Source organism: Muscardinus avellanarius (genome assembly GCF_963383645.1).
Source record: "Muscardinus avellanarius genome assembly, chromosome: 14".
NCBI lineage: Eukaryota > Metazoa > Chordata > Mammalia > Rodentia > Gliridae > Muscardinus > Muscardinus avellanarius.
Window position 1 is genome coordinate 19012143 of NC_137800.1, and position 22538 is coordinate 19034680.

The following is a 22538-nucleotide window of genomic DNA, read 5'->3' on the forward strand; positions in this document are numbered from 1 at the left end:
GGTAAGTCACATTGAACACATTCTCACCTGGCTCTTCCTACCAATAATATATTTTTTTATTGGCACATTAAAATGATACATGATAGTGGGCCGGATCTACCATTTACTAAGTTACCCAAACTGGTTTTATTTTGCCTCAATCTCTTCATCTGTTAAATGGGGATAATGATAGTAATTAGCTTACAGAGTTGTGAGGATTATAATGAAAATAAATTAAGTACAATGGCTTTCACATTGTAAATAATAAATATTAGCTAACATGAGTAATCCTCATTACTGTAGGTCTAAAATATATGGGGTAAATATCCCTACAGGTAGAGAACAAAATTTATATTGGATTCCAGATATCTTACATTTGTGTCTAGAATCATTCTGCTCTTACTTGGCTCGTAAGTAGTGTGTGGCTATAGCAGATCCAAAAAGCAAGTTAATTTACGATAAGATTTTTTTTAAGCTTTTTATTTGGAGATATCTGCTAAACCACTTCTACCAAATTCTCTATGTTCATCTTTGACACCAGGGAAATAATTACCCACTTTTTTTTGTTAAAATCGTAGTGACAATCAGAAAGTGCTCTGAAATTGTATGGTAGTCTTACGTTAGGATGTCTTTGGGTGAGACTTCTGGGTGTCTAAGGGAGGGAGGCATTCCATTTATCTCTTGTGGCTTGATAAGCTGGAACTAAATTATCTTTAATAAGATCTTTATTTTTTGTTCTTTTTTTTACGCACAGATGTACAAAGCAAGTTCATCAGAAGCCTCTTGATTCAAAAGATGATAACACTGAAAAACCCTGCCCAGTGACAGTGAATCCCTGGCACATGAAGAAAGCTTTTAAAGTCATGAACGAGTTGAGAAGGTATTGCATGAGCTTACATGGAACGGCCAGTCTCCTTTTATTTTTCAGTTGTTTGTAGTGAATATAAACCCTCCTCCTTCATTATTTTTTTGTTTAATACAGGGAGCATCAAAAGCCTTTTCTGCAAGTTTTTTACAGGAAGAATATAACTTGCCAGAAGTATAGGTGGTGTGGGATTCCTGTCCAGTATGAGAGCCATGAGCCACTGTGGCGGCCTTAGGTGGAGATCTTTCTAGTTAAAGGGAAAATACACAAAGGCTTTGTTACACTTGGTGAAAAAAAGAAGTGTAAAAATTTTTTTTATTTGTTTGTTTATTTTTGTGGTACTGGGGATTGAACTCAAGGGCATTCTACCTCCAGGCTATTTGCTGAGAACATCCTTGAATGTGTGATTCTCCTTTATCATTAGTGATAATAATTTCATATAATATAATAATCATTATTTCATATTATATTAATTATAACAAAAATCATGATTTCTTACTATTTTATTATTTCTTAATTATTGCTACGTTATAAAATATAAGAATGATTAATTCTTTAAAATGTTGATTACATGTTAAAATGATTAATGGTGGCTATTTTGGGTTAAATAGAACATATTATGGAAATGAATTTTGTTTCTTTTTACCTTTTTAATAAGATTACCTTAAAATTGTGACTTGCATCATATTTCCATTGGTTAACACTGGTCTAGGGCTTCTATTACCATTTCAAAGAATATGGAAAGAAAAGCATAACTCTTTGGTAGGGTTGTAGTAGTGGTAATATTTTTAAATAATAGTGACCTGCCCATTGTTAATGTAATTCTAAACTATGTTGAGAGCCACTGCAACAAAAAGACTGATATTAAAGCTGTTTAGAGCCAGATGTGATGGCACATCCCTGTAATCCCAATATTTGGGAGGCTAAACAGGAGGATTACAGGATTGCCAGCCTTAGCAAGTAGTGAGACTCTGAGCACCTAGCGAGACCCTGTTTCAAAACAAAACAGAAAACGAGCTGGGGGTGTAACTTGGGGGTAGAATGCTCTGAGTTCATCCCTGGTCCCCCTTCCCCCCACAGTGACTATTTGGACTGGGCACAGTGGCACACACCTGTAATCCCAGTACTTGGGAGGCTGAAACAGAAAGATTTCAGGTTTGAGGTCAGCCTCAGTAACTTAGACCCTGTTTCAAAGCAGAAAATAAAACAGGGTTAGGGTATAGCTCAGAGGTAGAATACCCCTAGGTTCAAACACCAGTACCCCCCCAAAAAAAAAAAAAAAACAACAGCCTGAATAATTAAAAAGCTAATGAGCTGGGCGTGATGGTACAAGTTTGTAATCCCAGCATTTGGGAGGCTGAGACAGGAGGATTGTGGTTCACCCACAGACTCAACTACTTAGTGAGGCCCTCTGGAGCTCAGTGAGACCCTGTTTCAGAATAAAGAATAAGCCTGGCATGGTGGTTCATGCTTGTAATCCCCGTGCTTGGGAGGCGGAGACAGGAGAATCACACAGTTTTGAAGCCAGCCGCGCTGGCTTAAGAGACCCTGTGTCTAAATAAAAAAGTATATAAAAAAAAAAAACCAGGTCTGGGAGTGTAGCCCAGAAGTAGAAGGGTTTCCAGGAACCCCAGTACCAATAAATAAATAAATAAATAAATAAATAAATAAATAAATAAATAAACAAATATAATAAATAATAAATAATAAATAATAAATAATAAAATAAATAAAATAGGGCTAGGGGTGTAGCTCGGAGGTAGAATGCCCCTGGGTTCCAACCCCACACCTGCAGGAAAAAAAAAAAAGTTTTTATTAAAAGGCTAATGTATGTGCTAACATTACTTTGTTTTCTTAGCACTTTATGAAAGGGTTTTTTTTTTTCTCTTAAATTTCTTCTGTGGAATGCTGAAATGAAAGTATGACTGAGAAAGGAGTAGCTTAACCTTTAACCTCTCTGTGCTAGGTCTTCCTAAAAACCCATTTTTTGTGTTTTGTTTTGTGGTGCTGAGGATAAACCCAGGGGCATTCTCCCTCTGAGCTACCCCCCAGCTCTTCCTTTCTTTCTTCCTTTTTTTCTGTGTTTATTTGTGAAGCGGTCTCATTAAGCTGTTGCAGTTGGCCTTGAACCTCTGATTCTGCTGTCTCAGTCTCTCAAGTACTGGGATTACTGTTAAGTGCCACAGCATCCAGCACTAAAAGCCCATTCTTGATTGTGTTTCCTTTAAGTAATTAACGATCCAATAAATATTGACTTGCCAAATACTAGAGACAAACTAATGGGTAAAAAGATATGATTCCTTAAGGGGTTTATGGTGGACTGTGGGAAGCAGACATTAAGCAAAGAACTGAAAAAATAATTTCCGGTAACTTGTAATGATAGTAGGGAGGGCTGTCTGGTGCTATGATGTTGGAAACCCTGGTCAGGAAAGGGTCCCCTCAGAAGACAGGAATAATTCTGTGGAGATAAGAAAGAATAGAGGTAAGGGCAGCAGTCAGGGTGGGAGTGGGGAGATGAGCAGACAGGAATTCCGTGCCTGTGTTGTGGTGGGAAGGGGCTGGCCTCACTGGCAGAGCTGGAGGGTCATGGGTAGGTGAGGGCAGCATCCTGAAAGCCTGACATTCTGGTTTCTAGCAGGAGCTGCCCCAGGGGAGCCACCAGAGAGGGAGAGCAATGTGCCTTGGGCAGATTAGTATTTTGAAAGGAGTGCCCTGGCTTCAGGGTGGGGGATGGATTGGAGAGGGACTAGAGGAAGTGAAATTGAATATTGGATCCTTGGGTTTGCTCCCTAATACTGCTGTGACGACATTTTAAAAATAGGTGTTTACATTCATTGTTTGGGTGAATATATAGTGGGGGTAATCCAACAGGTCTGGTGGTACTGTTGACTGGGAATCGAATTCAGCGGCAGTCTACCTCCAAGCTGTACCCACAGCCCAATTTTATTTTATTTTATTTATTTTTTTAAAACAGGGTCTTGGTAGATTGCTGAGAATCTTACTAATTGCTGAGGCTGTCCTTTAACTGGCGCTCTTTCTGTCTCAGACTCTTTAGCACTGGGGTTGTAGTTCTGTGCCATCACACTCAGCAGATTGTCTTTTTGGTGGTACTGCATATTGAACCCAAGAGTGTTCTACCTCTGAGCTATAGACAACCCTATTCCTCCAGCCCTATTTTATTTCAAAACAGGATCTCACTTAGCAGTAGAGGAGCTCGCTAATTTGCTGAGGCTGGCTTCAAACCTTGATCCTCCTGTCTCAGCCTCCCAGGTACTAGGGTTACAGGCCTACGCCACCTTGCCTGGCTGTGTTTTAGGTTTCGTTGTGTCATGACACGTACTTGGGAGGCGGAGACAGGAGGATTGTAGGTTCTAGGACGACTACATCAAGTTTAGTCAAGGCCCTCCTCAACTTAGTGAGACCCTGTTTAAAATTAAAAAAAAAAATAGGGTTGAGGTATAGCTTAAAGAAATAAAAAAAAGGTAAAATTGTTTTGTCATTTTTTTGTTGTTATTGTGCCTTGGCCTACAATTGGAATATTTAATGGCTCTTCTTTCTCTTTGAAACTTCTGAAAAGACTGGATTTTTTTGGTGTGTGTGTGTGTTACTGGGGATGGAACCCAGGGGCCTTCTACCTCTGGGCTACACTCCCAGACTCATTTTATAATTTCTTTGAAAACAGGGTCTCACCAGGTTGCTGAGAGCCTCACTAAGTAGATGAGGCTGGCTTCGAACCTGCATGATCCTCCTGTCTCAGCCTCCCAAGGACCAGGATTACAAGCGTGTGCCACCACGCCTGGTTTAAGACTGAATTTTATTAGACTCACATTTTCTTTCCCTCACTTTCCTCTGTGGGGCTCGGCGAGCCTCCACTTTTCACTGGTGATGTGTGCGCGGGCCTCTTGCTGACCTGGGTTTTGAGGTGAATGGCGTGAGTTTTGGGACACTTTCTGGCTTTGAGCCAGTTGTTTTACCTCTTGGAGTCATGACTGTCGGGTGGGGCCGTAGGTGGGGAGGTGTCTAAGGTCTGTTGCTCTCATTCTCTGAGCCTAGGAGGCTTCCTGCTCACAGTGTCTGTGCTGTCTGTGACTTCTTGTTCTGGGGTTCTTTAGCTCTCTGCTTATTCATCTATTTTCCTCATTTTGGATGTGAACTGTAGGGCTGTGAAATACCACATTCTTGTTGTTCGTGTTACCCCATTTCAGGAGAATACAAAGCATAACCTTTGAATACGGGAGTGTTGATGGGAATTTTCAAAACAAAGAATAACCTTTGAATAGTCTCAGTGTTGGCTGCGAGGTCTATAACCAGGTTTGTTTTAATGAAGTCACTAACCAACAGTGTTTCAAAAACTGAACTGTTTTTGGAGGTTAGTAGAACCTTTTTTTTTTTTTTTAAATGTTGTTCTCATCTTCTCTTACCCTTTGTAGCCAATTTGAGGAGTTCTTTAAAAAACAATCTGTGAAGAGGCCGTATTGCTTGTACAGCTGAAAGTCACTGATTATTTCCTGTCCTTGCTCAACTTCCTGCTGCCAGGAAAGGGTAGCTGAGAGTGGCTTCCTGACTTCTGGGAAGGAGAACTTCCTTCTTTTCGCTATTCTGCTTTTGAATTCTAAGATCAGAGTGGTAGAATAATAACCGTACACGAGGAAATGTTTTCGTGAGCCTTTGGTTGATGGAGTCAAAGTTTAAATCTTTCTTTTTTTTTTTCTTGGGGATTGAACCCAGGGGTATTCTGCCTCTGAGCTATACCCTCTGACATTTTTATTAATTTTTGGTATGGGGGATTGAACTCAGGAACATGCTACTTCCAAGCTACACCCCCAGCCATTTTTGTTTGTTTATTTATTATTTTGAAATAGGATCTTACTAAGTTGCTGAAGTTAGCCTTGAATCTGAAATCCTCCTGTCTCAACTTCTCAGGTACTGTGATTGTAGGTGTGCACTGCCACGTCCAGCTCTGGTAATTCAGCTTGCTTGCTTATTTATTTATTTATTTATTTATTTATTTATTTATAGTTTCAAACTTTCTATAATGCCACAACAACCAAAGAATGTGCTTTTGATACAAAGCTTTATGGATCAGTGGACCATTTTGATATTGTCAACAAGATAATGCAAGAGGGAAGTGATTTTTTTCATCAAATTAATTTGCTCTACAGATTTTTAAAAATCAGCTTTGTGTTAGAATATGAAGTGAAAATTGACCATAGGTCTAGTTTTAAAAGTAAAAACTATGAATGCTAACATAGAAACATATGTGTTAAATTTGGACAAAAGTAGAGGTAACAACACCAAAGACTCGATCCATAACATTGAGTTTAATAAGAATTAAAAACTTTCTCACTTTGAGCTTGGTGTGGTGGTGCATGCTTGTAATCCCAGCATTTGGGAAGCTGAGACAGAGGATTGTGGTTCAAGACAGCCGCAGCTACTTAGTGAGGCTGTTTACAACACAGTGAGACCCTGTTTCAAAGTAAAGAATAAAAAACAGGGTTGGGAGTATAGCTCGGAGGTAGATTTCCCCTGGGTTCAATCCCTAGTATCCCCCACTTCCCCCAAATTAAAGCCTTTTCACTTTGAAAAAAAAAATTAAGAAAATAAAGGACAAACTCCATTCTGGGAAAAATTTTTGCAAGCCATAGAGCCAACAAGAGATTTTTAGCCATAACATATAAATAGTTGCAACTCAATAAAAAAAAAAAAATCCAGTTAAAACGGGCAAAGCCGGGCGTGGTGGCGCACGTTTGTAATCCCAGCATTCAGGAGGCTGAGATAGGAGGATTGCAGCTCGTGGACAGCCTCAGCTACTTAGTGAGGCCCACTGCAACTCAGTGAGACCCTGTTTCAAAATAAAAAATAAAATATAGGGCTGGGGGTTTAGCTCATAGGTAGAATGCCCTTGGGTTCCATTCCCAGTAACACACACACACACACGCGCGCGCGCGCGCACACACACACACACACACACACACACAACCCAACAAAACTTGGGCAAAATATTCAGCTCTTCACATTTTCAATCATGGGTGGGGGCAAGTATTTCAAAACATTAGTGTTTTCAAAATCAAATCAGTAGCCTCCTATATTGTCCTATACGTCAGTCTGTGGAGAGGCTGCAGGAGGATGCTGTATTTCAGGTGCAAATTTTATTGAGAAAATTAAATTGTTAGCTTTTGGGGATGACCAAAAGTGATACTGTCAAAAAGTAGTATTTTGTCTGTAAATAAAAAATAATGAACTTTTGTTTTCTGGGATATGAAATAAGACTATTTGAGTTTTAAAATGTCAGTGAGCATTAGTGGGAAGCCAACATATTAGTTGGGTTTAGAAAGATATAATTTTGATCCTTAAAGTGTATTTAACTTAGGAATTTAAGGTATTCAATAAGGATAAATCATGATTCATCAAATGTTCACCTGTATGTATTGCAAGAGCCCTTCCTATTTGGTTGTTCAGTGATAAGAGCAGTGTTTAGATTTCAGAAGATGATTAAACAAAAGGACTCAAAGCTCTTTCTTAAAGAAGTGATTATTTCATTTCCCTCTCTAGAGTTTCTACACCATCGACCCACATCACCACCATGACTAGCTTATCTTTCGCTATTCTCTGGTTGTTTATACTCTGTCCCTTAGATGGCAGGTGAATTAAACAGTGAACTTAAGTGAGCCTGCCTGTGTCTGAATAGCTTTATATCGCTGTTTTTAAAAAGAATTTTAGGAAATTACATAAGGTGTGAGTTTTAAAAATTATTTTATGTATTTTTCTATAGTAAAGCATTAGTAGGTGTTCTTCGTTTTTATGTTGTACTAAAGTATAACATACAACATTGTTTTCAAAGGATAAAACAGGTGGGAAGAGCCCTTAAATTAAGCAGACTTATTTGAGAAGAGACATTTGGAAGGCCTACCATTTTAATTTAACTGGTAATATTCTATAGTGTTTCTGAAGCTCTGATGATTGATTTCTTTTTAAGTGGTGTTTATCGAGCATGGAGAGGATCGTTAAACACTTTGTGAAAAATGGACAGTAGTAAATGAACTTACGAACCTGCCTCCTTCCCTTCCTCCCCTTCTCTGTGGTGCTGAATGCCGACCGCCAGTGGGATCTTGTGCTGCCTTAGTTTGCTGTCCGAATTCCCTCTGAAATCACAAAACCAGGAGATCTCACTATGGCTGTTGCCTTTGAGATTAGTATAATTAAGAGTACCTACTCGTGATTTATTTCACCAAGTTTTTAAAGACAAGCTCGTAAACACACTCTTTTGTTTAGGTTCTACATTTTTGGCTCTGTAGCCAAACTTGCCACCCTCTCATTCAGAAGAAATGCATCACCCCTTTTCTCCCAAAGCCTTGCGCTCTCCCATCTCCATGCCCCCCCCCACCCGCTATCTTTCTTCTGCTCTAATGTCTCTTATTGTTTTATGTTTAAGTAAATCATCTCCCTCGCTCGGCCGTAACCCAGTCTTGCAAGTTCCCAAATCTGGAGAGTCTCTTCCCTACAGATCGCTCAGCGACGGGCTCTCCCAGTGTGACCTCGTGGGCCCACTTTGTCATTTTTCACTCTCATTTTGCTGTCTTGATTCTATCTGGAAAGGATGATAATTCTCTATTCTGGGACCTTTCACTAGTTGAAAGCAGTTTCTAAATCACTGGCGGAGGTAGGTTTTCCAGGCTTTCCAAGTTGACTGACACTCTTTCTACTTTGTGTTTGAAAAACTCAGCATGTGTGAATCTCTTGAGGGAGGAAACTCTGCTGGTTTTCAGGACCCCTAGCGTGACGTGAGTCTTATTAAACCCAATACCTAGGTTTTCCCTGTGCTTAACTGCTATGGGAATTCACAGATGTCGCCTACTGTCAGGGTTTTTTTCAGAAGAAAAAGAAGGAAGGTAATGGCGGTATATGTTAAGGAGCTCTGTTACTCTTTGAAATTATTGACATTGTAGCCATAATACATTTGCCTCAACTATTAAATACCATTGTCAAGCCTGGAGTAGTGGTGCACGCTTGCAATCCCAGCATTTTGGAGGCTAAAATCAGAGGATCGTGGTTCGCAGACAGCCTCAGCTACTTAGTGAGGCCCTTTGCAAACTTAGACCCTGTTTCAAAAATAAAAAGACTAAAAAAAATAGGGCTAGGGTGTAGCTCAGAGGTACAATGCCTCTGGGTCCTATCCCCAGTACTGCAAAATAAATAAATAAATAATTAATTAATTAAATTACCATTGTTAGATACAGGAAGGAGATTGGATCAGCAGTCAGAGCTGAATATGTAATCCCAGTACTAGGAAGGCTGAGACAGGAAGATTACAGGTTCATGGCCAGCCTCAGATTCTTAGTGAGGCTCTCCACAACTTAGTAAGACCCTATTTCAAAAATGAAGAATAAAAACTTGGGCTAGGGATGTAGCTTGGAGGTAGAATGTCCCTGGGTTCAATCCCCAGTACCGCAAAAAAAAAAGCACCAATAAAAAATAAAAAATAAATAAATAAAAATACCATTGTCAGATACAGGAAGGAGATTTGGTTAAATATGACTGACTTAAATCAGCCAGAGCTGAGCATGTAATCCCAGTACTTGGGAGGCTGAGACAGGAGGACCACAGGTTCATGGCCAGCCTCAGCTACTTAGTGAGGCCCGCCACAACTCAGTGAGACCCTATTTCAAAAATGAAGAATAAAAAATCGGGCGGGGGGTGTAGCTCGGGGGTAGAATGTCCCTGGGTTCGATCCTCAGTACCGTATAAGTAAGTAAATAAATAAATAAAACAAAACATCAGCAATCAGTCTTTTGCCTTTAGAGCCTCTCATCACCCTACTCCACCTCCCTAGGTAGCCGACACAGGCTCTTGAATTTAAATCAGTCCTATTTAACCAGAGCTCCAGTGCCTGCCAGTGGTATTTAATAGATGAGGCAGATGCATTCTGGCCCAGATGTCAGTAATTTGAAAGAGCAGCAGAGCTGCTGTGCTGTTTCCTGACGCTGTGCCTCTGGTGCGCACTCTGCTGGGCTCCTGCCTGGGCTCTGCTGTGTTTTCCCCGTGGACCTGGCTGACAGCTCGTCTCACAGCCCGGCACCTCGCCTGTCATTCTGACTCTTCTCGTGTGACGAGAAGTGCCTTCAGGTTTAACCTGGCACCTGAGGAGGAGAAGGGACAGATGCTGTGTCATTTTCCCACCAGTTGAAAGAAAATTCTTGTTTCATATGACAACTAATTATTTTTGATATTGCAGAGCCTGCTGACACATTTTACTTTAAGAAGATACTTTTTTTTTCTAGTCTTAGTTATTAGCTCCTTTTAAATCGGGGAAACCAAAGGACATCTTGATATAATTGGGCATGTTTCATTCATTTTCAAAGTATTTTTCTTCCCGAAGAATAACCGATTTTTCAAAGTATTTTTCTTCCCGAAGAATAACCGATTTTCATAATATTGTTTCACTTAGGAGATGGAGTGCCTTTTTTTACCTGTGCCATTTGAGCTTTACATAAGGTCCGACTGATTCCCATCCTTTTAAGATTTGAGCTGAGAAGCCACTTCCTTTCTGAAATTTTCCCATAAGGTCGGGCTTAGTGTCTCCCCAGACACCCCATTCTTGCCCCATGGTGTGGCCACAGGTTCATTTCAAAACTACCTGCTTCTATCCAGGAGGCAGTCTCTGGATATTTGATGAATGAATGAATGAATGAATGAATGAATGCAGGTTTTACTAAAGAGCGACTTTATTTATTGCATTCTTTTGAAGGTGTCTTCTTTCTATAGACCATTCTTTCATTAGATTGCAAATAATAGGAACATAAGCTCAGAAATTCACCTTGGAAGGCTCTGGATATGGGCTGCTAAAACAGATTTTTCTTACTTTATTGCCAGATTTTACATTCATAACCCTCTACTTCTCACCCAAAAGTCAGCTTCTTGTAAGAATGCACAGTTGGACAGGGTCAGGGCCAGACCCTCTGTGCACACGCTGGCTTACACTCACCGTACGGTCATTGGCCCACGCCCGTGAAAAGATTGCTCAGAACTTTTTTTTTTTTTATCTTTAAAGGTTGTTTTAAAATATGGTATTGCTAGAGACAAGAAGACAAAATTTGAATATTTTGTATGAAAAATTAAGTATGTCTTGATTTGTAATGTGGCTCTTAGACTCCCTGTGACCTAACTCAGGGTATGGCTGGATAATATTTTGGTTTTCGTTGACTGACATCAACTAATAAGCCAGTAAGACCAGACTAATTACGTGGCAGCAGCAGGTGTTATGCTAAAAGGTTTAGATCAGTGAGTAATTGTAATTGAAGCTGATTGTAATTAATTGTGTGATTTTTGAGGTATTCAGTTGTAATTCCACTTTTGTTCCATCCTGAAACTAGAATCTTGGGATGGCTGACAAAAGAAAAACAGGTATAAAGATGCACTTGACTCGCAATGGACTTGTGTCCAAGTCCCCTGGTCATGATGGAAAAACTGGACGGCCCTGTTTTAGACTGCACGTGACCCTGCTGGCCCTGCCGAACCTCCTCCCTCCCCATGCCTCCTCTCTGCTCACTGTTCTTGGCCCACGTTGTGCTGTGATCTTCACGTGACAGCACAGAGCTGTCCTCTCCAGGAGTCTCACTCCTTCCCCATCCAGCTAGCTCTCACCTGTCTCTGGAACTCGGCTTCCATGGTGGCTGTAGGGAGCCTTGTTGGCCCCCTGTCTGATGGAGACGTTCACCTCCCAGAGCATCTTTCTCGTGCTGCTTTCCGCATTATCCAGTAATGGCATTCCTTTTTGCTAGTTGTATTAGGGGCAGAACTGGTCTTCAAGTGTTTTGTTGAATGAATATATAGGCAGTGTTTGATTTTTATAAATATTCTATAGAGGTAGTACTAAAAAGTCCACTAAAATTCGATTTTTATCAGCTAGCATGTAAACAGTAGTTTCTAATATGTAGTATGTGGTATCTCAGAAAATAAGTTGTGGCTATTTATAATTCTTGTTCCCTAGCTATACCCCCAACTTTTTTTTTTTGGTGTGTGTGTAGTACTGGGGGTGGAACCCAGGGGCTTTTCTACCTCTGGGCTATACTCCCAGACCTATTTTATACTTTATTTGGAAACAGATTCTCACTAAGTTGCTGAGGCTGGCTTCGAACCTGTGTGATCCTCCTGTCTCAGCCTCCCAAGCGCTGGGATTACAAGCTTGCACCACCACACCTGAGAATATTGCTAGGTTGCTGAGGCTGGCCTTGAAGCTGTGATCCTCCGGTCTCATCCTTCCAAGCATTAGGATTCCAGGCCATGGGCCATTATGCCAGGCTTCTAACAAAAACCATCCAGTTTCAGGTGATTTTGTGTAGTCCTTAAGGGACTCTGGAGTCAGATTTTTTTATTTGTATCATGATAACCAGTACCTATGAGGAGTGGGTTATTGTCTTTTTTTTTTTTTTTCCCCTGTGGGGCTGGGGGTGGAACCCAAGGCCTTTCGAATGCTAGGTAAGCACTCTACCACTAAGGTGCACCCTTAGTCTTAGGTTACTGATCTTTTAACCTTGATTTTTCCAGTTATAAATTTGGGGGATCAGAATAATAATACCTACCTCTTATGACTGTGGTGGAGACTAACTAGAATAATACACACACCTAAAGACCATGCGTAATCCCTTCCTGCAAACACCACCGACTTTTCTGTCGTTATTTGAACTGTGGAATTCATAGAATATACAGTGCTTTTATTCTCTGAGCGGATGATAGATTTTGAACGGTTCTCCACCTCTCTGGAGGGATTTCAAATCAATGACATCATGCCTCCTCTCTTGACTCTAACGTGGGACCCGCCTGATGTCTCATACCACATCGTGAGCCATTAAATCTGCACCACCCACGAGCCATCCTTCAATCTAAGTGGCTCAGAAGCAAGCTCATCAGTAATGAGGCTTTCGAATGCGGTCTTCACTGGTACTGCCGAACTCCTTTATTTTTTTGGACTAGAGAGAGGATACATGCCAGTAGCCTCTCTGAAAAGTTGCTGTGTGAGGCCTATGGGACAAGTTTGCCAGCAGTATGATCAAATGGAAAACTGCAAGAACTTGTCTAAGCTCGTGTGAAAATATTGCTTATAAGCTACTTGGATATTACAGAAGAAGGCAGGATATCTTTGTAGGAAAAAGGCAGAATAATCAAGAAGGGGACCAAATGTGACTTGTATACATATGCATAAGCTGGGCATGGTGCCACACACTTGTAATCCCAGTACTTGGAGGCTGAGACAGGATTACAGGTTTGTGGCTAGCCTAGGCAATTTAGCGATGTCCTCAAATAACTTAGACCCTGTTTCAAATTAAGAAATAAATCACATTGAGGGTATGACTTGGAGGTAGACTGTGTGTGTGTGTGTGTGTGTGTGTGTGTGTGTGTGTGTGTGTGTACATATGCGGAAATTTATTGCTTACATATACCAGGTGTGGAGGGGATGTTTACGTCCACCACACCCATCTTAGTGACTCATGAATGACTACCAGCAAGGCAGGTTTTAAGCTTTGGAGCTTTTTTGTTTGTTCTGGAAAAAAGTGTCAGCAACTTTTTTTTTTTTTTTTTTGCTAGAAGATATTCTGTAACATTCTTAATTACGTGGAGAATATAACCCAGCTATGAATAGCATGTAGAAAGTGCTTACCACATGTTTCTAAGGGAATTAAAATGGATGTTTTAAAGTTATAGGCATAACTATGCTGGTAGAATAATAGTTTGTTTTAAAATAATAAGATGCTTTTAAATTGTGTTTGTGGTAAGATATTCTGGCCTTGAGGAATGAGTCCTTTACATTGGTAAAATGTTCTAAGTGAAGCTTCGAATATCCAAATGCCTGCTCAGCAGCCAGTATAATTGAATATAATTTTACCTTTCCATGATGATTCAGGGGCATTTCAAATATATTTTTCTACTTTTTGGAGGGGGAAGTACTTGACTCTATTTAGTTTTCTACCCATGGTTTATTTTTTCATTTTTTCCCATTTTTTGTGACTTAAATGATATTTGAATAAATCTTCAACTATTTTTCTAATTTTGGAGAATTTCAAATAAAATAAGCAGAATTATAGCATAATAAACTCCAGAGTTCCCATCCTCTAACTTGGTGTCTATCAACAACAGTCTTAATATCAGACCATCATTTCCCACCTCTGTTGATGCTGATTTTATTCCAAATACTTCTCCTTTCTGGTCTTTGAGTACTTGGCTGCCAATAAGTTCCCTTCAAAATCAGTAATCAGGTCTGGAAAGATTTCTGTATTAAACAGAGGCAAGATTTTGAATGAGGGCCCAAGGCACAATGGACCTTTTTCACAACTGTGTTCTGTGACCCTCATGTTTATGGATTCCATTCTAAAGATGACAGTCTCTTAAGTTAGTCTCAACTTTGAAAAATGGGCTTTAACAGTTTTGTATAGGATGTTCAATATGTTTATCACTGGAGTCACTTAAAATCTTCTCTTTGCTTTGTGAACAGTCAAAATTTGCTGTGTGATGTCACAATCGTAGCAGAAGACATGGAGATCTCTGCTCACAGAGTGGTGCTGGCCGCCTGTAGTCCTTATTTTCACGCCATGTTTACAGGTATGACCTATTTCAGATAATGACGTTGTTTAAATGTATAAACATGAGCTTTTCTTTCTGTGCTTTTATTTGTTATTAGCATTTTACTTTTATGAAATGAAGAATTGTAATGGCTTAAAAAACACTTGCTACATTCCAGGTTCCCGCTCACTGTGTTATCAGGTGATCAATAAACATACATACACGGATAAGGATTTGCTCAGCTTTCCTTCTTTTATAGTTACATATATTTGTTCAGCTTGTTTTCTTGCCATTTATTTATTTATGTAATTAATTTGATTTTTCGTGGTACTGGGAGTGGAACCCAGAGGCTTTCTACCTCAGGGCTATACTCCCAGACACATTTTATGTTTTATTTGGAAACAGGGTCTCATTAAGTTGCTGAGAGCCTCACTAAGTAGCTGAGGCTGGCTTCGAACCTGCGCGATCCTCCTGTCTCAGCCTCCCAAGCATGGGGATTACAAGCGTGTGCCACCACGCCCGGCTTCTTGCCATTTATAATAGCTTTTTGCATTTTATAATTTTGGCCAAGCGGGGTGTGGTGGCACACTCCCGTAATCTCAGTACTTGGGAGGCTGAGACAGGAGGATTGCAGGTTCATGGCCAGCCTTAGTGAAGCCCTCCGCAACTTAGGGAGACCCTATTTCAAAATAAGAAATAAAATAAAGCTCACATGCAGAATGCCCCAGGGTTCAGTCCCCAGTAACTAACACACACGCGCACACACACACCCGCGCACACACACACCCGCGCGCGCGCACACACACACACACGCACACTAATTTTGGCCAAAGAAAAACACTTTTTCTATTTTGTATTTTTTTCAAATGATTTTCACACTTACTTCATCCAGTGTTTACAGTGAACAAAATTGTTTAGTGTTCTTATTTGGAGATATAAGGAAATAGAGTGGTTAATCTATAAGATTAAATTTGACTTTGCTAACTAAAAAAGCTTTTGTATGATTTTAGTATTTCTGGAAAAGAAGTGATGTATAGCTGTCATACTTGAAGCTGTAACTTCATTTTTTTAAAAGAAAATTTAAGTATATAGTCCTCCCTTATCAGTGTGCGAGATGTTTCAAGATCCCCATTGGGTATCTGAAATTGTGAATAGTACCAAACCCTAAATATATTTTTCCCCCACATATACATGTACAGCTATAAAGTTTATTTTATAAATTAGGTACAGTGAGATTAACAACAGTAACAGAATAATTATAACAGGATACTGTAATGAAATTGCATCTCTGGCTACTTTCATGCTTTGCTTTCTGTTATTAAGTAAAGTGGGGATTGCTTGAGAGTAAGCACTGAGATACCACGATGGTTCTGATAACCCAGATGGCCAGTAGTGACTTGCTCATGGGTAGCGTGTCTGCGTGGAAATGTTGGATAAAGAGATAATTCACATCCCAGGCGGGACAGAACAGAATTGCGCAAGGTTTCACCGTGCTCCTCAGAACGGTGCACAATTTAAAACTCACGAATTGTTTATTTTGGACTGTGGTTGACTATAGATAACTGAAACTGTATCAACTAAAACCTCTGGTAAGGGGAGATAGCCATAATACCAGATAAAGAAGTTACCTGTTCTGTCAGTATGTGTGTAATCTTAGTGTATGGCTACACGAAATACACTAAAAAGACAGTTAAAATACAAGTTTAACTATGCTGAAAAGCAGAAATACAAAGCGATTTATACTTTCATGGTGAGTATTTCCTGTGATGGATACTTCAAGGAATAGAAAAACAGTTTGAGCATGTTTCCTGCCCCAGTAGCTTATTGTGTAGCTGGGGATGAGATAGGTAATCACGCCTGGATAGGCCATCAGCGCGGTGGCGGTGGTAAGGAAGGGCTGGGCTGGGCACGCGGAGAGAAGGTCTGACGTGTCCTGATGCGCTGGCACAGATGAAGATGAGGACAGGACGATGTGGACAGGACGGTGTGGGGAAAACTTTCTGTGCGTCTTAGAAGTAGAGCAGCCCCGAGTCCCCTCACTTTCAGCCTCTTGCCGACTTGCCGTTCTAGGACATTACATCTTCAGAGGTGGAGGAAGGAAAGCAGACGGGCTATGAGCCATCTTGGGAGTAATTTGAGCGGGTTCCTTCAGCGAGGCTGATCTGGAAAGTCAATACTAATGAAGTGAGACTAGTCAGATTTTCATGTCCTGGGCTTACTTCAGTCTCTTGGTTTCCATCTTATATATTACCCCTGGATACTTTTCTAGAAAGAGTTTCTAGGCTCGTCAGAGGAGGATCCAATCTGGAATGTGTTGGCCTAATTTAGGAATTCCCCAGGAGAGCGCTGTCCCCTCTTTGTGGCCTTCTTTGAGGTGACAGTGTTGTTGCTCTTTCCTTGCTGGAATTCCTGGGCCTTTGGGACTGCTCTTGAATGACCTGTACAAAAGCTTTCCCATCTGGAAAGGGAGTACTGTAATAGTCTCATGTCCTAGAATTTTTGTAAAGATTAAATGATCACATCTGCACATTTCTTAGCACTTTTCCTTGAGACCAAAAAACTACTCAGTATTGACAGTAATGACGATCATAATTTTTCCCCCTCTAAACCCCTAAATTTCTTTACAGTCTGTAAGAATAGAAGCTTGAGAAAAACCTTACACTGGAAATTTGTTGGGTAAATGATCTGTAAATAAATATTTACTCACCCAGACCACAAATGAAAGTTAGTTCCCTTTTACTGTAGAAGGCTTTGGAGCCCTAGATAGCCAGAGAACTGGATGCTGGGGAAGGGGGAAGGGGGAGAGTTTATTTTGTCTTTAGCTTTCTTTTCTGTGTGCTTTATTATCTAACTGCATATTATTTCCCCCTGTTTGGATCTAATGGTTCTCTACTTTTCATGCTGTAGTTGACAGGACAATGAATATGAGCTTTGCCTAATGAAGGGAGAGAGGCCTCAAAGATGTACTGAGTCCTCGTGTATTCCTCGTGTGTTCCAGCCACCTGGTTGGCGGGCAGTGGCTGTTTAGCTAGTTTCTGCCTGGCAGTGTACCTTTCATTTACACTTGGGGAAATTCTAGATAACTGTATGCTGCGGTTAATGCAAAATAAGAGTACGATGTTAATTTCTGGCACATATGAAATGTGAATTAAATACCTAAATTGTATATATTACATTTTGATTGTCCATTTACCAGTTGATGGAGGTTGTGTTATTTCAGTTTTTTACTATTATAAATAATGCTCCTATGAACATTCATATACAAGTACTTGAGTGGATATATATATATATATATATATTTTTTTTTTGGAAGTAGATACCTAGAAGTATAATTTCTGGGTCACATGGTTAATTCCGATTAAACTTTTTAAACTGCTAAGCTCTTTTCCATAGTGACTACACCATTTTATATTCCTACCAGCAGAATATGAAGGTTATGCCTGTACATCCTTGTCAACTCACATTCTTTTTTTAAAAGCCATTCAGTAGGTGTGATATGCCATCTCACTTTAGTTTTAATTTGCATTTCCCTAAAGACTATAATGCTGACCTTTTTTTTTTTTCCACCCCAGTACTAGGAATCGAACCCAGGAACATTAAAAAAGAATTTTTTTTTTTGCGGGTTTGGGGATGGAACTCAGAGGCATTTGACATCCGAGCTAGATCCCTGCCCTATTTTTTATTGTTTATTTTGAAATAGGGTCTCACTAAGTTGTGGAGGGCCTCACTAAGTAGCTAAGGCTGTCCATGAACCGCGATCCTCCAGTCTCAGCCTCCCGAATGCTGACATTACAAGCGTGCGCCACCACTCCCGGCCCAGGAACATTTTACCTCTGAAATACACTTCCAGCTCCTTTTGTTTTTTATTTTGAAGCAGGGTCTCACTAAGTTGCTGAGGCTGACCTTGAACCTGTGATCCTCCTGTTTCAACCTCCCAAGTAGTGGGATTCTAGGCGAACGCCAGCACACCTCGCTTGAGCATCTTTTAATGTCCATGTTATTTTGGCTGAACTCCTTTGGTTCTTAAGCAATAGGTGCGATTAACCTTTTTGACAGTCTATGTACTTTTCTCTCTTACCCTTGAATTTGCTTTATCGTCAGCAGTTTGCAGAGATTACGTAAAACAGACACAGATTCGGTCGAGGTAGTTTGGAGTACATCTGTTCATTTAAATATTAGCCAGGATGTCAGTCCATTATTTCCTTATTTGTTCCTCATGGTCTGAATCCTGGTTAAACTTTGTTATAGAAGTATAGTGAGGCCAAGAAGTAGACCTTTGAATGCTTCTGTTCCATCAAACTCCATGTATATTCTTTTGTTCGGTAACAGCCTTGTTTTCTGTGTCTAACCTTTTAGGGAAGAGGGAATGTGTAGATGTTCTTCCTTGGCCTTTATTTTTAATTTCTCATAAACTGTAGGTGACATTTTCACTCAAATTATGTTATCTAAAAGGGAATGCTGTTACTCATTGTAGTTTCAAGTATTTGAGTGGAGAAGGGAGGTGAAAAATAATTCTATGATGTAGTCACAGGTTTTTACCTTGTGAAATATGGGCCTGTTTAGAGTAAGGCCAGGTTGTTTAACTGTTACTTGAGAAAGAACATACCAAATTGGTTCTTGTGCTTTTAGATTGTTACAAATGCAACATTTAAAAGGCTCTTTATAGAGCGGGCGTGGTGGCGCACAATTGTAATCCCAGCATTTGGGAGGCTGAGACAGGAGGATCATGTTTCTTGGACAGCCTCAGCTACTTGGTGAGACCCTGTTTCAAAATAAAGAATAAAAAATAGGGCTGGGGGTGTATCTCAGAGGTAGAATGCCCCTGGCTTCCATCCCCAGTTCCATACACACACACACACACACACACACAAAGGCTTTTTATAAAACAAACATATTTAGGTTTATTTGGTACTAGATTTTTATTCCTACTCTTTTTTTATATGCCTTCTGATTATGTTTTGTCATATTGAATGTGATTTAGCAAGATAAATTAGGATAAGAAAAGGCAGATTATTATTTGTCTCATAAAGAAGTATATTTTTAAAAAGTTGTATGCACGGTTATGCTTGCCTAAGATTCATGCTTTCACTTATCAAGCACTGTTGGTTGAGCATCTTGCCATGTGGTAGGCATTGTCTTAGGCTTCGGGGACCTAGGGGTGAACAAAATAAACAAATCCTTCTCATAGCTAGAGCCTCTCCCCAGACTAGCTGGGGAGAGGAGGACAAGTTAGAAAGTCAGTCAACTCATAGAAGAGAAAACTTCTAATGTCGATGACTACTGTGAGGAATATAAGATGTTTCACATGAACTGCACAGGTTAGAATGCTGCCGGCTTGGAACGGAAGACACCTCTGTACCTACTTTAAATAGTAGGAAATCAGGTTTGGCACCAGGCAGGACCTGTAGCTTGAGAATTTCATTACAAACCTGCTGCCATTTGGGTGTGGTGACACATGCTTGTAATCCCAGTACTTGGGAAGCTGAGACAGGAAGGATCACAGGTTTGAGGACAGCCTCAGCAAGTCGTGGGACTCTCATCAATCTAGCAAGACCCTGTTTGAAAAACAAAAATAAAATAAGTATAGCTCAAAGGTAGAATGCCCCTTGGGGTTCAATCCCCAATAATCTGCCCCCCCCAGCAAAGTGGAATCACTAGGGTGTCCTAATATCAGATTATGCAAACCTCAACTGTGCATAAGATCTAGAAGTAGTAAGACAGAGGAAGGTGCCATGCATACAAAAAAATTACCTTTCCATTATCCTCCATTCTTTTCTATTTTTAAGGAGGGAAAGGACATCTTTTGTGCTAAGAGAAGATATTGACTTATATCCCAGTCCCCTTTCTTCTTCCTGTACAGGCACATGCCCCTCCTCTGCAACTTTCCCCTTTCTTTATAGTAGAGATGATGTCGTCCTCCCGGGTAGTAGCAGGGTAGTTCTTAAGATGTTTTGGTTTTGAGAAAAATGCCTTATTTCTGAGAGGTTGGCAGATAATCTCCAGAGAAGCATGCAGTTAAATGTACATCGTTATTATTTCTTTCCTCCCAGGGTTTGTGTTTGCAAAGGAATTTTGTATAATTACTGGTCCCATAGGCTTTTCTCATAGTTTGTGATCACCAACAGTACACTGTACCTGAAAAAGAAATGAGCTTTCGGGAAATGTTAAGGTCATTGTGCTAATTTTCCATAGGAGACGCAGGATGCAGGTGAAGGTAATGGATAGTAATGTCCATTTTATGTCTTTTATCTTTAAAACCAAGCAGATTCTAGAACCAAACATTTCTGCTGAGGGTATCTCATGACATTCAGCATTATTTTTGGATTGTGCTTTTAGTCTTTGAGGTTTTCTTTTCCTACTATTCAATTGTTTGGGCCTTCTTAAGTCTTAGGTCATTTTCTATTGTTGTGTGCATAGGGATACTCAAACCTCCTTCCTGTTTCTGAGGTCCTGTTGGTGTAGGGACCATCCATTCTCTTTTCTACTTTTCTTTTTCTTTTCATAGTGGGTATCAGGAAGAAGGTTTTACAACAATTTTATCAGACAGTGTTTCCAAAGGGTACATGGCTGCAGTAATAAGTGCTGGTATGGAAATGACTACAGGTTGAAGCTACAGGAACTGAACTTGGGCTAGACGACCTCTGTAACAGGCCTTTGCCATTGGCCAACCCCAGCGTCTTACGCAATTTGCTTTCTCCTTGTTGCCTGCATCAGGGTTCTTCCCTCCCACTGAGGGTCAAGAATCTGTCTGGCACAGGCTTTCTAGGCTCCTCACAGGCATCTCTGAGCTTGTCGTATGAATGACAGTAACCAGGTGGATCCTTGCCATTAGCCAGCGGCGACAACATCATTTTTCTTCTAGTGATGACTAGAACTCCACAAACAGAACACACTGCTCATAAGCACCAGGTAGCATCAGATACTGATCTGTTACTCCAACCATATTCTAGTGCACGCAGCTGGACAGATAGCACATTCCTTGTTGTGGGGTGATTTTCAGGTACAAGTGGTCCATATGATTTGCTCAGGTAAGCTTTTGAGAGAGTTAGAGGAGTGCTCTAGGGCTGCCAGAAGTGTCTGATCATGTTGCGTACCCGATCCGTTGAGAAGTGTGTGATCAGGTTGCGTACCGGATTCAGTGAGAAGATGGCTCTGTCTGCCTCGGTGTTGGTATTTCCACAGCAGTCAGTGTCTTGCTGTAACAGCATTTTGCTCCTTTGTGTTTCAGGTGAGATGAGTGAGAGCCGAGCAAAGAGAGTTCGAATAAAAGAGGTAGACGGCTGGACCCTGAGGATGCTCATTGATTATGTTTACACTGCAGAAATTCAGGTGACAGAAGAAAATGTCCAGGTACGAGTGGGCGCTTCACATCTTTTAGTGCTTTATACATGCAGTTAACCTCTAAATAAAAAACGCATCCCCACACGGTATACATTGTGTACCAAAGTCATAAGACCTGTTGAAATTATATTCTAAGGGAGATTTGGAATGGTTACATCTTTTTAATAATGTTTCTGATTTCAGTATCTTTTCTCTTCTTAAGGCTCTGAGAGGCAAAGTTGTTTAGTTGAGTGATGCTTTTCTTTCGTGAAAACACTGTCATCCTCATTTATAACTACTGATGGATGCTGCCCACAAATTTTCTTTATTCCTTTGAAAGATAAAGTCTACGCAGGATGCTTTTGACTGTCAAGTCATCAATGCTTTTACTATTTTACCATCCTCTTTAAGTAATTCCAGAATTTAACTAAAATTTGACATCGCATCTCTCTTATTTTCTAAAAAGTAAAAGTTTTATACATGTTACATAAATGTTCAGAAATACAGATGGATGTGGAGTGAAAATTGAAAGTCCCTTCTTAAAAGTGTCCTTCTTTTCAAACCTTCCACACCCACACCCACGGATGTACTCCTCTTCCTCAGAGTGGAGCTTCTGTTGTCTGTTGAAAGGAGTTGCACTCACACACACATACACTTTACATAATTATCCTTGTTTTTTTATTTTTTATTTTTGCAGTACTTGGAATGGAACCCAGGGATATTCTAAGCTACAGAATGCCCTCTGCGCTACAACCCTAGTCCTATTTTTCATTATTTATATTTGAAACAGGGTCTCACTGAGTTGCAAAGGGCCTCACTA

At 40.3% G+C, this 22538-nt stretch overlaps 1 protein-coding gene across 2 annotated transcripts in view; it reads left to right on the top strand.

Moving 5' to 3' along the window:
- KLHL2 (kelch like family member 2) overlaps positions 1–22538 on the top strand; it is a gene marked incomplete at both ends in the record, with an annotated part of 97693 nt that overhangs the window by 14422 nt on the left and 60733 nt on the right. The window contains 3 exons of one of the 2 annotated variants that reach the window (XM_080709747.1): positions 734–916; positions 14298–14437; positions 21627–21748. In XM_080709747.1, the coding sequence (XP_080565873.1) occupies positions 734–916; positions 14298–14437; positions 21627–21748 (445 nt within the window). The remainder of the gene's footprint in view (positions 1–733; positions 917–14297; positions 14438–21626; positions 21749–22538) is intronic. The other variant, XM_080709748.1, reaches the window with a different exon arrangement.